Raw genomic sequence first — 15,000 nt, 5'->3', positions numbered from 1 at the left:
GTGGTCAAGCGGTCTAAGGCGCTGGTTTAAGGCACCAGTCTCTTCGGGGGCGTGGGCTCCAATCCCAACGCTGCCATAACTTTTATTGCTTCTCTACAACGTCGTTCATCGAATGTATTGAATATTGCATTATAAAACAGGGACAACCATCGGTAGCGTGGCCGAGCGGTCTAAGGCGCTGGTTTAAGGCACCAGTCTCTCTGGGGGCGTGGGCTCATTTCCCAACGCTGCCAAAACTTTTATTGCTTCTCTACAAGGTCGTTCGTCCAATGTATTGAATATTGAATTATAAAATAGTGCCAGCCATCGGTAGCGTGGCCGAGCGGTCTAAGGTGCTGGTTTAAGGCACCAGTCTCTTCGGGGGCGTGGGCTCAAATCCCAACGCTGCCTTAACTTTTATTGCTTCTCTACAAGGTCGTTCATTCAATGTAATGAATATTGCATTTTAAAACAGTGCCAACCATCGGTAGCGTGTCCGAACCGTCTAAGGCGCTGGTTTAAGGCACCAGTCTCTCCGGGGGCGTGGGCTCATTTCCCAACGCTGCCAAAATTTTTATTGCTTCTCTACCTGATTGTTTGTCTAGTTCATTTAACATTGCATAATAATATATTACCAACCATCAGTAGCGTGGCCGAGCGGTCTAAGGCACTGGTTTAAGGCACCAGTCTCTTCGGGGGCGTGGGTTCGAATCCCACTGCTGCCTAAACTTTTATTGCATTTCTACCTGATCGTTTGTTCAGTTCATTTAACATTGCATAATAATATATTACCAACCATCGGTAGCGCGGCCGAGCGGTCCAAGGCGCTGGTTTAAGGCACCAGTCTCTTCGGGGGCGTGGGCTCAAATCCCAATGCTGCCGTAACTTTTATTGCTTCTCTACCTGATCGTTTGTCCAGTTCATTGAACATTGCATTATAATATATTACTAAGCATCGGTAGCGTGGCCGAGCGGTCTAAGGCGCTGGTTTAAGGCACCAGTCTCTTCGGGGGCGTGGGTTCGAATCCCACCGCTGCCTAAACTTTTATTGCATTTCTACCTGATCGTTTGTCCAGTTCATTGAACATTGCATTATAATATGTTACCAACCATCGGTAGTGTGGCCAAGCGGTCTAAGGCGCTGGTTTAAGGCACCAGTCTCTTCGGGGGCGTGGGCTCCAATCCCAACGCTGCCATAACTTTTATTGCTTCTCTACAACGTCGTTCATCCAATGTATTGAATATTGCATTATAAAACAGGGACAACCATCGGTAGCGTGGCCGAGCGGTCTAAGGCGCTGGTTTAAGGCACCAGTCTCTTCGGCGGCGTGGGTTCGAATCGCACCGCTGCCAAAACTTTCACTTATTCTCTACCTGATCGTTTGTCCAGTTCATTTAACATTGCAGAATAATATATAACCAACCATCGGTAGCGTGGCCAAGCGTACAATAAAGAAAAAAAAATGTAGCTTGGCCAAGCGGTCTAAGGCGATGGTTTAAGGCACCAGTCTCTTCGGGGGCGTGGGCTCAAATCCCAACGCTGCATTACCTTTTATTGCTTCTCTACAAGGTCGTTCATCCAATGTATTGAATATTGCATTATAAAACAGTGCCAACCATCGGTAGCGTGGCCGAGCGGTCTAAGGCGCTGGTTAAAGGCACCAGTCTCTGCGGGGGCGTGGGCTCAAATCCCAACGCTGCCAAAACTTTTATTGCTATCTACCTGATGGTTTGTTCAGTTCATTGAACATTGCATTATAATATATTACCAACCATCGGTAGCGTCGCCGAACTGTCTAAGGCGCTGGTTTAAGGCACCAGTCTCTGCGGGGGCGTGGGCTCAAATCCCAACGCTGCCAAAACTTTTATTGCTATCTACCTGATGGTTTGTCCAGTTCATTGAACATTGCATTATAATATATTACCACCCATCGGTAGCGTGGCCGAGCGGTCTAAGGCGCTGGTTTAAGGCACCAGTCTCTTCGGGGGCGTGGGTTCGAATCCCACCGCTGCCAAAACTTTTATTGCTTCTCTGCATGGTGGTTCATCCCGTTTATGCAAGATTGCATTATAAAATAGTGCCAGCCATCGGTAGCGTGGCCGAGCGGTCTAAGGTGCTGGTTTAAGGCACCAGTCTCTTCGGGGGCGTGGGCTCAAATCCCAATGCTGCCATAACTTTTATTGCTTCTCTACAAGGTCTTTCATCCAATGTATTGAATATTGCATTATAAAACAGGGACAACCATCGGTAGCGTGGCCGAGCGGTCTAAGGCGCTGGTTTAAGGCACCAGTCTCTCCGAGGGCGTGGGCTCAAATCCCAACGCTGCCAAAAATCTTATTGCTTCTCTACCTGATCGTTTGTCCAGTTCATTGAACATTGCATTATAATATGTTACCAACCATCGGTAGCGTGGCCGAGCGGTCTAAGGCGCTGGTTTAAGCCACCGGTCCCTTCGTGGGCGTGGGTTCGAATGCCACCGCTGCTATAAATTTTATTTCTTCTCTACCTTATTGTTTGTCTAGTTCATTTAACATTGCATAATAATATATTACCAACCATCGGTAGCGTATCCGAGCGGTCTAAGGCGCTGGTTTAAGGCACCAGTCTCTTCGGGGGCGTGGGTTCGAATCCCACCGCTGCCAAAACTTTTATTGCTTCTCTACAAGGTCGTTCATCCAATGTATTGAATATTGCATTATAAAATATTGCCAGCCATCGGTAGCGTGGCCGAGCGGTCTAAGGTGCTGATTTAAGGCACCAGTCTCTTCAGGGGCGTGGGCTCAAATCCCAACGCTGCCATAACTTTTATTGCTTCTCTACAAGGTCTTTCATCCAATGTATTGAATATTGCATTATAAAACAGTGCCAACCATCGGTAGCGTGTCCGAACGGTCTAAGGCGCTGGTTTAAGGCACCAGTCTCTCCTGGGGCGTGGACTCATTTCCCAACGCTACCAAAATTTTATTGCTTCTCTACCTGATCGTTTGTCCAGTTCATCTAACATTGCAATATAATATGTTACCAACCATCGGTAGCGTGGCCGAGCGGTCTAAGGCGCTGGATTAAGGCACCAGTCTCTTCGGGAGCGTGGGTTCGAATGCCACCGCTGCTATAACTTTCATTTATTCTCTACCTGATCGTTTGTCCAGTTCAATTAACATTGCATAATAATATATATTACCAACCATCCGTAGCGTGGCCAAGCGTACAATAAAGAAACAAAACGTAGCTTGGCCAAGCGGTCTATGGCGCTGGTTTGAGGCACCAGTCTTTTCGGGGGCGTGGGTTCGAATCCCGCCGCTGCCAAAACTTTTATTGCTTCTCTACAAGGTCGTTCATCCAATGTATTGAATATTGCATTATAAAATAATGCCAGCCATCGGTAGCGTGGCCGAGCGGTCTAAGGTGCTGGTTTAAGGCACCAGTCTCTTCGGGGGCGTGGGTTCGAATCCCACCGCTGCCTAAACTTTTATTGCATTTCTACCTGATCGTTTGTCCAGTTCATTGAACATTGCATTATAATATATTACCAACCATCGATAGTGCGGCCAAGCGGTCTAAGGCGCTGGTTTAAGGCACCAGTCTCTTCGGGGGCGTGGGCTCAAATCCCAACGCTGCCATAACTTTTATTCCTTCTCTACAACGTCGTTCATCCAATGTATTGAATATTGCATTATAAAACAGAACAACCATCGGTAGCGTGGCCGAGCGGTATAAGGTGCTGGTTTAAGGCACCAGTCTCTTCGGGGGCGTGGGCTCAAATGCCAACGCTGCCGAAACTTTTATTGCTTCTCTACCTGATCGTTTGTCCAGTTCATGGAACATTGCATTATAATATGTTACCAACCATCGGTAGCGTGGCCGAGCGGTCTCAGGCGCTGGTTTGAGGCACCAGTCTTTTCGGGGGCGTGGGTTCGAATCCCGCCGCTGCCAAAACCTTTATTGCTTCTCTACAAGGTCGTTCATCCAATGTATTGAATATTGCATTATAAAATAATGCCAGCCATCGGTAGCGTGGCCGAGCGGTCTAAGGTGCTGGTTTAAGGCACCAGTCTCTTCGGGGGCGTGGGTTCGAATCCCAGTGCTGCCTAAACTTTTATTGCATTTCTACCTGATCGTTTGTCCAGTTCATTGAATGGAATGGAATGGAATGAAAAAACTTTATTTGTTCATTGAACATTGCATTATAATATATTACCAACCATCGGTAGTGTGGCCAAGCGGTCTAAGGCGCTGGTTTAAGGCACCAGTCTCTTCGGGGGCGTGGGCTCAAATCCCAACGCTCCCATAACTTTTATTGCTTCTCTACAACGTCGTTCATCCAATGTATTGAATATTGCATTATAAAATTGAACAACCATCGGTAGCGTGGCCGAGCGGTCTAAGGCGCTGGTTTAAGGCACCAGTCTTTTCGGGGGCGCGGGTTCGAATCCCACCGCCGCCAAAACTTTTATTGCATTTCTACCTGATCGTTTGTCCAGTTCATTGAACATTGCACTATAATATATTACCAACCATCGGTAGCGTGGCCGAGCGGTCTAAGGCGCTGGTTTAAGGCACCAGTCTCTTCGGCGGCGTGGGTTCGAATCGCACCGCTGCCAAAACTTTCACTTATTCTCTACCTGATCGTTTGTCCAGTTCATTTAACATTGCAGAATAATATATAACCAACCATCGGTAGCGTGGCCAAGCGTACAATAAAGAAAAAAAAAGGTAGCTTGGCCAAGCGGTCTAAGGCGATGGTTTAAGGCACCAGTCTCTTCGGGGGCGTGGGCTCAAATCCCAACGCTGCATTACCTTTTATTGCTTCTCTACAAGGTCGTTCATCCAATGTATTGAATATTGCATTATAAAACAGTGCCAACCATCGGTAGCGTGGCCGAGCGGTCTAAGGCGCTGGTTAAAGGCACCAGTCTCTGCGGGGGCGTGGGCTCAAATCCCAACGCTGCCAAAACTTTTATTGCTATCTACCTGATGGTTTGTTCAGTTCATTGAACATTGCATTATAATATATTACCAACCATCGGTAGCGTCGCCGAACTGTCTAAGGCGCTGGTTTAAGGCACCAGTCTCTGCGGGGGCGTGGGCTCAAATCCCAACGCTGCCAAAACTTTTATTGCTATCTACCTGATGGTTTGTCCAGTTCATTGAACATTGCATTATAATATATTACCACCCATCGGTAGCGTGGCCGAGCGGTCTAAGGCGCTGGTTTAAGGCACCAGTCTCTTCGGGGGCGTGGGTTCGAATCCCACCGCTGCCAAAACTTTTATTGCTTCTCTGCATGGTGGTTCATCCCGTTTATGCAAGATTGCATTATAAAATAGTGCCAGCCATCGGTAGCGTGGCCGAGCGGTCTAAGGTGCTGGTTTAAGGCACCAGTCTCTTCGGGGGCGTGGGCTCAAATCCCAATGCTGCCATAACTTTTATTGCTTCTCTACAAGGTCTTTCATCCAATGTATTGAATATTGCATTATAAAACAGGGACAACCATCGGTAGCGTGGCCGAGCGGTCTAAGGCGCTGGTTTAAGGCACCAGTCTCTCCGAGGGCGTGGGCTCAAATCCCAACGCTGCCAAAAATCTTATTGCTTCTCTACCTGATCGTTTGTCCAGTTCATTGAACATTGCATTATAATATGTTACCAACCATCGGTAGCGTGGCCGAGCGGTCTAAGGCGCTGGTTTAAGCCACCGGTCCCTTCGTGGGCGTGGGTTCGAATGCCACCGCTGCTATAAATTTTATTTCTTCTCTACCTTATTGTTTGTCTAGTTCATTTAACATTGCATAATAATATATTACCAACCATCGGTAGCGTATCCGAGCGGTCTAAGGCGCTGGTTTAAGGCACCAGTCTCTTCGGGGGCGTGGGTTCGAATCCCACCGCTGCCAAAACTTTTATTGCTTCTCTACAAGGTCGTTCATCCAATGTATTGAATATTGCATTATAAAATATTGCCAGCCATCGGTAGCGTGGCCGAGCGGTCTAAGGTGCTGATTTAAGGCACCAGTCTCTTCAGGGGCGTGGGCTCAAATCCCAACGCTGCCATAACTTTTATTGCTTCTCTACAAGGTCTTTCATCCAATGTATTGAATATTGCATTATAAAACAGTGCCAACCATCGGTAGCGTGTCCGAACGGTCTAAGGCGCTGGTTTAAGGCACCAGTCTCTCCTGGGGCGTGGACTCATTTCCCAACGCTACCAAAATTTTATTGCTTCTCTACCTGATCGTTTGTCCAGTTCATCTAACATTGCAATATAATATGTTACCAACCATCGGTAGCGTGGCCGAGCGGTCTAAGGCGCTGGATTAAGGCACCAGTCTCTTCGGGAGCGTGGGTTCGAATGCCACCGCTGCTATAACTTTCATTTATTCTCTACCTGATCGTTTGTCCAGTTCAATTAACATTGCATAATAATATATATTACCAACCATCCGTAGCGTGGCCAAGCGTACAATAAAGAAACAAAACGTAGCTTGGCCAAGCGGTCTATGGCGCTGGTTTGAGGCACCAGTCTTTTCGGGGGCGTGGGTTCGAATCCCGCCGCTGCCAAAACTTTTATTGCTTCTCTACAAGGTCGTTCATCCAATGTATTGAATATTGCATTATAAAATAATGCCAGCCATCGGTAGCGTGGCCGAGCGGTCTAAGGTGCTGGTTTAAGGCACCAGTCTCTTCGGGGGCGTGGGTTCGAATCCCACCGCTGCCTAAACTTTTATTGCATTTCTACCTGATCGTTTGTCCAGTTCATTGAACATTGCATTATAATATATTACCAACCATCGATAGTGCGGCCAAGCGGTCTAAGGCGCTGGTTTAAGGCACCAGTCTCTTCGGGGGCGTGGGCTCAAATCCCAACGCTGCCATAACTTTTATTCCTTCTCTACAACGTCGTTCATCCAATGTATTGAATATTGCATTATAAAACAGAACAACCATCGGTAGCGTGGCCGAGCGGTATAAGGTGCTGGTTTAAGGCACCAGTCTCTTCGGGGGCGTGGGCTCAAATGCCAACGCTGCCGAAACTTTTATTGCTTCTCTACCTGATCGTTTGTCCAGTTCATGGAACATTGCATTATAATATGTTACCAACCATCGGTAGCGTGGCCGAGCGGTCTCAGGCGCTGGTTTGAGGCACCAGTCTTTTCGGGGGCGTGGGTTCGAATCCCGCCGCTGCCAAAACCTTTATTGCTTCTCTACAAGGTCGTTCATCCAATGTATTGAATATTGCATTATAAAATAATGCCAGCCATCGGTAGCGTGGCCGAGCGGTCTAAGGTGCTGGTTTAAGGCACCAGTCTCTTCGGGGGCGTGGGTTCGAATCCCAGTGCTGCCTAAACTTTTATTGCATTTCTACCTGATCGTTTGTCCAGTTCATTGAATGGAATGGAATGGAATGAAAAAACTTTATTTGTTCATTGAACATTGCATTATAATATATTACCAACCATCGGTAGTGTGGCCAAGCGGTCTAAGGCGCTGGTTTAAGGCACCAGTCTCTTCGGGGGCGTGGGCTCAAATCCCAACGCTCCCATAACTTTTATTGCTTCTCTACAACGTCGTTCATCCAATGTATTGAATATTGCATTATAAAATTGAACAACCATCGGTAGCGTGGCCGAGCGGTCTAAGGCGCTGGTTTAAGGCACCAGTCTTTTCGGGGGCGCGGGTTCGAATCCCACCGCCGCCAAAACTTTTATTGCATTTCTACCTGATCGTTTGTCCAGTTCATTGAACATTGCACTATAATATATTACCAACCATCGGTAGCGTGGCCGAGCGGTCTCAGGCGTTGGTTTAAGACACCAGTCTCTTTGGGGGCGTGGGTTCGAATCCCACCGTTGCGAAAACTTTTATTGCTTCTGTGCATGGTGGTTCATCCCGTTTATTCAAGATTGCATTATAAAATTGTACCAACCATCGGTAGCGTGGCCGAGCGGTCTAAGGCGCTGGTTTAAGGCACCAGTCTCTTCGGGAGCTTGGGTTCGAATCTCCCCGCTGCCAAAACTTTTATTGCTTCTCTACAAGGTCGTTCATCCAATGTATTGAATATTGCATTATAAAATAGTGCCAGCCATCGGTAGCGTGTCCGAACGGTCGAAGGCGCTTGTTTAAGGCACCAGTCTCTCCGGGGGCGTGGGCTCAAATCCCAACGCTGCCAAAACTTTTATTGCTATTGTAGCGATCCAGCTATGCCTTGACCCAGCGGGTCATTTGCCACGCCGGATTAGTGCCAAAAGGACAGTCTCGCCACAGCTGGACGGAGGAAGCAACAGAGGCCGGCCCCACGAGACGGCGCCTACTGATTGACAGCAGCGCCAACGGGGTGGAATGTCGCCAAAGAGGGTTTTGGAGCCGCCGCTCTATCTCCCGCCTGGGCCAGCCACGCATCGTTAGCGCGTTAACCGGCAGACGACGACGGCGCTGGTCAAAGGGCTCTCCCCAGAGAATTCCACGAACCTGGCACCTCTCAAAAGGCCGCGCTAAGATCTCCTCGTGGGAACGCAGCCCGAGGCCGACACCAAAGGAGTCGAGCCGCCCGTGCGTCTTCCGCTCTCCCCCTCCCTGTTCTACGGCAGCGCTGCGACTAGTGGCAAGGGTGTGTGTGTATGTGCAAGCCTGTGTTGTGCCTCTATGAACAGACATGATGGGCGGTACTTCATTGAGAGGAACTGCCACATCACCGTTGGTCCGCATTGTTTTATATAGTGATCCCCAACCTAGGGACCTAGGGAACGGGGGTCAACAAAAAGGGCGTGGAGTGCCTCGCCCAACGTTCTTCTCTTCTCTTCTGTCACCTCGACAACTCACTGTAAAGATGTAAATAAATCCGTTAAGTTTGCTCAAAGCTCTCCCCTAGTCATTGGCTCGACGGAGCGACGGCGATCGGCCCCGCTACCCGCAGACTGCGGTCGCCGCGACGCGCAACAACTGGTGGCAGCGGTGGGATGTGAGCCTGGAGGACGGAGAATGAACAACACGCCGAGATCATGGAGACTGGCAGCTGTGGACTGGTGAGTGCTGGCTTTGGTTTTTTGGTTGCCAGGCTGATAAGATAGAAGTGCAATCTTTTCGCTGGTAGAGGCTACCACAGAAGCAGTTGTTTACGGAACTTCTGGGTAGAGAGTGAGCTGCACCACACTAGTTCTCTGTCATGGATTGGAAGCGTTTGTTGAAGAATCAGCTCCTGATTCTGGGGGAGGAGCTGGGAGCAGAAGTAAATGCGGGGATGAAGAAAGACGCAATTGTTAGCGCTATCGATGGCTTGAATCTGAGCAGTGAAGATATTAAAGAAACGTGGAGCGAGATTCAAAAGCATGAGGAACAGGAGCGTCAGGATAGACGACAGGAACAGGAACGCCAAGAAAGGCGTGAGGAACAGGAGCGTCAGCTAAGGCAAAAAGAACTGGAGATAGAACAGTTGCGACTCGAAGTGGAAATGAGGAAGATGACAGGGGTCCAAGGAGTGGAGGTAGAAGGCAGACAAAATCTTTGTGATTTATCTAAACAAATGCAACCCTTCAAAATAGGGCAAGATGTGGGCCTCTTTCTTGTGAACTTTGAGAGAACCTGTGAAAAATCGAAGCTTGGTCGTAGCACATGGGCTCGAAATTTGTTAAGTTTGCTGCCATGTGAAGCAGCGGATGTAATCGCGCGGCTTCCGGTGGAGGATGCGGACAACTATGACAAAGTGAAGGATAGCCTTCTAAAGAGGTTCCGACTTTCGCCAGACGCGTTCCGCCAGCAGTTTCGCAATCTGACAAAGAAGCAGGGCAGCACGTATTCTGAGTTTGCCTACGAGTTGAAGGTCAACTTAATAGAATGAATGAAAGGAGCCAACGCTTTTGGGAACTTCGAAATGGCCCTTGAAGTAGTGGCTCTCGAACAGTTTTTTTCAAAACTTTCTGAGCCAATGAAGCTCTGGATCCAAGATAGAACCGGCGTAAAAACAATACAGGCAGCGGCCGACTTTGCTGACGAGTACGCGTCACGCCGGGGAGAAAGAGACGAGGTTCCTCCAACAAAAGCGGGAGATAAAGGGAAACCTTGGACGGCGAAGCAGGGAGCTGGCGCAGGTACGACTGCACAGAAAAAGACAGACTTCGCTGCAAGTGGTCAAGGATCACAGAACAAACAGGAGGGAAAGGGAAAGGTTTCGGGGGATTCTTCCAAAAAGAGTCCTGTTGAGGCTCGGAAACCACCTACTTGCTACAAATGTATGGAGGAAGGGCATATTGCCGTAGGCTGTCGTAGGCCCAGGCCAGCCCTTTCGTACACTTCTGACTCAGCCACTAGCGAGGAGCTTCTTAGTCCGTACCTTTTTAACCTAACAGTGAACGAAAAGCCGTGCCGCGTCTTACGAGACAGTGGGGCAACCATGGATCTGGTGCACCCGGACTATGTGGCACAAGCAGACTACAACGGCAAGTGCGCATGGATTAAACCAGTTTTGGAAGATGGAAGCATTTGTCTTCCGGTAGCTCGAGTAATTCTGACAGGGCCGTTCGGAGAAGTGGAGACGGAAGCGGCGGTGTCAGACAAGCTGCCCCCGCAGTACCCCTATTTGTTCTCGAATCGGACCGACCGTCTGCTGAGAGAACAAGGGAAAAGTTTTCACGAGGGAACAGTACAAGCCTTGACACGAGCTAAAGCACGAGCGTTAGCAGCCGAACTAGAGCGGCAAGAACCGAGTTTTACCGGAAGTCCCGCAACACCAGCTAGAGTCAGCGCAGTTGAGCCTGCTATCCCGTCGCCTACTGAAAAAGAAAGAGAGGGGCCAGAGAAGCAGACTAGCACTGATACAGCGGAAAGGGAATCGGAGGAGGGGCTGCTCGCGTTGCCGGTATCAAAAGCACCAAGCAATGTACTGGGGAAAGTGACAAGAGATGAGCTCATCGAGCAGCAAAAAAGCGATCCCAGCCTTAAGGAGATTTGGAACATCGTCAGGGAAGGGGTGGCGAGGAAGAATGTCAGTTTTCCTGTCAAAGATGGCATCTTGTACCGCCACTAGCGGACTGCAAAAGGTCGCACGTTCGACCAGATTGTAGTGCCGGCTAAGTATCGGTCTTACATTGTGGATCTCTGTCACGGAGTTGGTTGGTCGGGGCATTTAGGAGCTCGGAAGACCGAAGATAGGCTCCTAACGGAGTTTTATTGGCCAGGATGCTTCAAAGAAGTTGAGAAGCACGTAAGAGCGTGTGACACCTGCCAGAGAGTGGGAAAACCGCACGAGAAGGGAAAGGCACCACTTAAGCTTGTTCCGCTCATTTCGGAGCCATTTCGCCGGCTGGTAATAGACGTTGTGGGACCACTCCCAGGGACAAAGTCAGGCTACTGGTATTTGCTTACCGCCATTTGTCCAGCAACCAAATTTCCTGAGGCGATCCCAATGAAGGAGCATAGCTCCGTAGAGGTAGTCAACGCACTACTGTCTATTTTTTCGAGAGTGGGCTTTCCTCAGGAGATACAGTGCGACCAGGGCTCAGTATTCACCAGCGTTCTCACTACGGGATTCCTGGAAAAGTGTGGAATGAAAATAATCCACAGTTCCGTGTACCACCCGCAGTCCAATAGTGTAGAGCGGTGTCATTCCGTGATGAAACGAGTTCTGCGAGCCCTTATCTTTGAAAGGAAGTGTCAGTGGGATGCTTGTCTTCCGGCAATGCTGTTTGCGCTGAGATCGGTCACTCATGAAGCGACGGGTTTCAGCCCCGCGGAGCTGGTTTACGGACGGACGCTCAGGTCTCCACTGCGACTTTTGCGCGAAACCTGGGAGTCGAAGAGTACCGACCCTACGGTGGTCGAGTACATTCTGGAATTACTGGAAAGGCTGTGGTGTGCTCGCGACATTGCTGAGGCGAACATGAGAGAGGCGCAAAATATAGCCAAGAGCTACTACGATCGAAACGCGAAACTGAGAGCTTATCAGGAAGGCGATCAGGTAATGGTCTTGCGCCCCTCGCGAGCAAATAAGCTGGAGATTCAATGGGAGGGTCCCTTTCGGGTTGTGAAGAAGCTCTCGGACACAAATTACGCACTGGAACGTAAAGGAAGACGCCGAGAGGTTGTCATTTACCACCACAATTTAATGAAGAGTTATGTGGGAGAAGTGCAGAAAGTGAACTTGGCTCTTAACAGCACGGAGGAGCTAGCACCTGAAATTCCAGGCTTGGTAGGGGTTGAAAGATCAATGGAGGTTACCGATGTAATGAAAGCCGTAGCACCGGCCGAGGGCTTGACTGAGATGCAGAAAGTTGACTTACGCAACTTGTTGTCAGAACACATCACTGTTTTCTCGGAAAGGCCAGGGCGAACTGAGGTTATCACTCATGACATTGAGCTAGCTTCTGACACCACTGTGAAGTCGAGGCCATATAGGCTAGCCCCGCGACAGCAGGAGATCTTGAAAAAAGAAGTAGATCGAATGCTCGAGCTTAAGCTTATCGAACCTTGCGAAAGCACCTGCACGTCCCCTATGATTCTCGTTGAGGTTCCGGGAAAGGATCCACGGCCTTGCGTGGATTACCGCAAACTTAGCGCGATCACGAAGGACCAAACCTATCCTATACCCAACGTAGAGGAGCTGGTGGAAAAAGTGAGCGCCGCTAAATACGTCTCGACTTTGGACTTAGTAAGAGGCTATTGGCAAGTTCCAATGACTAAACGAGCTTGTGAGTATGCGGCCTTTGTGGCGCCGACGGGCACATTTAGGCCCCTAGTTCTGAGCTTTGGCCTTAAGAACGCCCCTTTTTGCTTTTCAAGGCTAATGAACCGAGTTCTGCAGGGGGCTGAAGGCTACGCTGTTCCCTCCTTAGACGACATCGCTATTTATTCCAATACATGGGAAGATCACCTATACCATCTTAGCGATGTCCTTAGACGTTTGACGCACGCTGGACTGACAGTGAAGCCTGCTAAGTGCCAGCTAGCTCGCGCCGAAGTACGGTACCTAGGGCACGTGGTAGGGCAGGGCAGAAGGCGACCTGATGAGTTGAAAGTAGAGGCGGTTAGCGAGTTCCCGCAACCAGAAAGCAAGACGGCTATCCGCTCCTTTTTAGGGCTGACAGGGTATTATCAGCGCTACATCCCTCAGTACTCGGAGGTAGCCGCTCCGTTAACGGATGCACTGCGCAAGAATGCTCCAGAAAAGGTAGTTTGGAGTGCGGAAATGGAGGGCGCCTTCCAGGGGCTCAAAGCGGCTCTTGTTAGCTCACCCGTACTGCATGCACCGAACTATGATCGTCCCTTTATCGTGCAGTGCGATGCCAGCAACAGAGGCTTAGGAGTAATACTGCGCCAGGAGGATGAGAACGGGAACGAGCACCCTGTGTTGTACGCCAGCAGGAAACTCTCTGTTCGTGAGGAGGCCTACAGTGCTTCGGAAAAAGAATGTGCCTGCATTGTGTGGGCTACCCAAAAATTAGCCTGCTACCTCTACGGAACTTCTTTTGTCTTCGTCACTGACCACTGCCCACTGACATGGCTATCGCAAATGTCGGGAAAGAATCCACGACTACTACGTTGGAGCCTTGCGCTTCAGGAGCTTAACTTCACTGTGAAGTATAAGAAGGGTTCCGCAAACGCCAATGTTGACACATTAAGCAGAGCTTTTTAGCTTTTCTTTTGCTTTTGCTTTCTTTTGTGTTCAGTTGAGGGGCGTTTTCCGTAATGATTTTAAGGGGTATTTGGAGTAATCGAAATTTTCAGCTATGAGCAAGAGTATTAGTGTGGTTGCCACTTAAACAAAAAGCGTAGGTGCATTGTGGCACATTTGAAAGACCGGCCTGGTTGCCGAAAACTCATTGCCGGCGCTTGCTGGTTCTAGCGGTTGGTCTTTGCGGTTTCAATGGTGTTGGGAGACTGCGGTTACTGTGATCTCTCCCGTCGAGCAGCTGATACTACCCGACGTCCGAGATCTTCCCGTCGGCGGAGGAGCTGTAGCGATCCAGCTATGCCTTGACCCAGCGGGTCATTTGCCACGCCGGATTAGTGCCAAAAGGACAGTCTCGCCACGGCTGGACGGAGGAAGCAACAGAGGCCGGCCCCACGAGACGGCGCCTACTGATTGACAGCAGCGCCAACGGGGTGGAATGTCGCCAAAGAGGGTTTTGGAGCCGCCGCTCTATCTCCCGCCTGGGCCAGCCACGCATCGTTAGCGCGTTAACCGGCAGACGACGACGGCGCTGGTCAAAGGGCTCTCCCCAGAGAATTCCACGAACCTGGCACCTCTCAAAAGGCCGCGCTAAGATCTCCTCGTGGGAACGCAGCCTGAGGCCGACACCAAAGGAGTCGAGCCGCCCGTGCGTCTTCCGCTCTCCCCCTCCCTGTTCTACGGCAGCGCTGCGACTAGTGGCAAGGGTGTGTGTGTATGTGCAAGCCTGTGTTGTGCCTCTATGAACAGACATGATGGGCGGTACTTCATTGAGAGGAACTGCCACATCACCATTGGTCCGCATTGTTTTATATAGTGATCCCCAACCTAGGGACCTAGGGAACGGGGGTCAACAAAAAGGGCGTGGAGTGCCTCGCCCAACGTTCTTCTCTTCTCTTCTGTCATCTCGACAACTCACTGTAAAGATGTAAATAAATCCGTTAAGTTTGCTCAAAGCTCTCCCCTAGTCCTTGGCTCGACGGAGCGACGGCGATCGGCCCCGCTACCCGAGACCGCGGTCGCCACGACGCGCAACACTATCTACCTGATGGTTTGTCCAGTTCATTGAACATTGCATTATAATATATTACCAACCATCGGTAGCGTGGCCGAGCGGTCTAAGGCACTGGTTTAAGACACCAGTCTCTTCGGGGGCGTGGGTTTGAGTCCCTCCGCTGCCAAAACTTTTATTTCTTCTCTACCTGATCGTTTGCCCAGTTCATTTAACATCGCATAATAATATATTACCAACCATCGGTAGCGTGGCCAAGCGTACAATAAGAAAAAAAGGTAGCTTGGCCAAGCGGTCTAAGGCGCTGGTTTGAGGCACCAGTCTCTTCGGGGGCGTGCGTTCGAATCCCACCGC

The 15,000-nt window shown here is 49.8% G+C and overlaps 1 protein-coding gene and 15 non-coding genes across 16 annotated transcripts in view; all 16 read left to right on the top strand.

Moving 5' to 3' along the window:
- The first annotated feature begins 622 nt into the window (after nt 1–622).
- TRNAL-AAG (transfer RNA leucine (anticodon AAG)) lies at nt 623–704 on the top strand. Its single transcript has one exon. It is a non-coding gene; the product is annotated as a tRNA-Leu (tRNA).
- Nucleotides 705–936: 232 nt separating this feature from the next.
- On the top strand, nt 937–1,018 carry TRNAL-AAG (transfer RNA leucine (anticodon AAG)). The gene has a single exon. It is a non-coding gene; the product is annotated as a tRNA-Leu (tRNA).
- Nucleotides 1,019–1,912: 894 nt separating this feature from the next.
- TRNAL-AAG (transfer RNA leucine (anticodon AAG)) lies at nt 1,913–1,994 on the top strand. Its single transcript has one exon. It is a non-coding gene; the product is annotated as a tRNA-Leu (tRNA).
- Nucleotides 1,995–2,540: 546 nt separating this feature from the next.
- On the top strand, nt 2,541–2,622 carry TRNAL-AAG (transfer RNA leucine (anticodon AAG)). The gene has a single exon. It is a non-coding gene; the product is annotated as a tRNA-Leu (tRNA).
- A 739-nt stretch (nt 2,623–3,361) lies between these two features.
- TRNAL-AAG (transfer RNA leucine (anticodon AAG)) lies at nt 3,362–3,443 on the top strand. The gene has a single exon. It is a non-coding gene; the product is annotated as a tRNA-Leu (tRNA).
- Nucleotides 3,444–3,831: 388 nt separating this feature from the next.
- TRNAL-GAG (transfer RNA leucine (anticodon GAG)) lies at nt 3,832–3,913 on the top strand. The gene has a single exon. It is a non-coding gene; the product is annotated as a tRNA-Leu (tRNA).
- Nucleotides 3,914–3,988: 75 nt separating this feature from the next.
- TRNAL-AAG (transfer RNA leucine (anticodon AAG)) lies at nt 3,989–4,070 on the top strand. The gene has a single exon. It is a non-coding gene; the product is annotated as a tRNA-Leu (tRNA).
- Nucleotides 4,071–4,342: 272 nt separating this feature from the next.
- On the top strand, nt 4,343–4,424 carry TRNAL-AAG (transfer RNA leucine (anticodon AAG)). The gene has a single exon. It is a non-coding gene; the product is annotated as a tRNA-Leu (tRNA).
- Nucleotides 4,425–5,161: 737 nt separating this feature from the next.
- On the top strand, nt 5,162–5,243 carry TRNAL-AAG (transfer RNA leucine (anticodon AAG)). Its single transcript has one exon. It is a non-coding gene; the product is annotated as a tRNA-Leu (tRNA).
- A 546-nt stretch (nt 5,244–5,789) lies between these two features.
- Nucleotides 5,790–5,871, top strand: TRNAL-AAG (transfer RNA leucine (anticodon AAG)). The gene has a single exon. It is a non-coding gene; the product is annotated as a tRNA-Leu (tRNA).
- Nucleotides 5,872–6,610: 739 nt separating this feature from the next.
- On the top strand, nt 6,611–6,692 carry TRNAL-AAG (transfer RNA leucine (anticodon AAG)). Its single transcript has one exon. It is a non-coding gene; the product is annotated as a tRNA-Leu (tRNA).
- A 388-nt stretch (nt 6,693–7,080) lies between these two features.
- TRNAL-GAG (transfer RNA leucine (anticodon GAG)) lies at nt 7,081–7,162 on the top strand. The gene has a single exon. It is a non-coding gene; the product is annotated as a tRNA-Leu (tRNA).
- A 75-nt stretch (nt 7,163–7,237) lies between these two features.
- On the top strand, nt 7,238–7,319 carry TRNAL-AAG (transfer RNA leucine (anticodon AAG)). Its single transcript has one exon. It is a non-coding gene; the product is annotated as a tRNA-Leu (tRNA).
- A 272-nt stretch (nt 7,320–7,591) lies between these two features.
- Nucleotides 7,592–7,673, top strand: TRNAL-AAG (transfer RNA leucine (anticodon AAG)). Its single transcript has one exon. It is a non-coding gene; the product is annotated as a tRNA-Leu (tRNA).
- Nucleotides 7,674–10,361: 2,688 nt separating this feature from the next.
- The window catches only part of LOC142802824 (uncharacterized), a 14,974-nt gene continuing 10,335 nt past the window's right edge, over nt 10,362–15,000 (top strand). Inside the window, exons 1-2 of the mRNA XM_075887875.1 lie at nt 10,362–10,952; nt 13,242–13,385. Coding sequence (XP_075743990.1) covers nt 10,362–10,952; nt 13,242–13,385 — 735 coding nt within the window. The remainder of the gene's footprint in view (nt 10,953–13,241; nt 13,386–15,000) is intronic.
- Nucleotides 14,734–14,815, top strand: TRNAL-AAG (transfer RNA leucine (anticodon AAG)). Its single transcript has one exon. It is a non-coding gene; the product is annotated as a tRNA-Leu (tRNA).

This window comes from Rhipicephalus microplus, chromosome 3 (assembly GCF_043290135.1).
Source record: "Rhipicephalus microplus isolate Deutch F79 chromosome 3, USDA_Rmic, whole genome shotgun sequence".
NCBI lineage: Eukaryota > Metazoa > Arthropoda > Arachnida > Ixodida > Ixodidae > Rhipicephalus > Rhipicephalus microplus.
The sequence above is the reverse complement of the archived record's forward strand: the minus strand, read 5'-3'. Positions and strand labels throughout refer to the sequence as shown.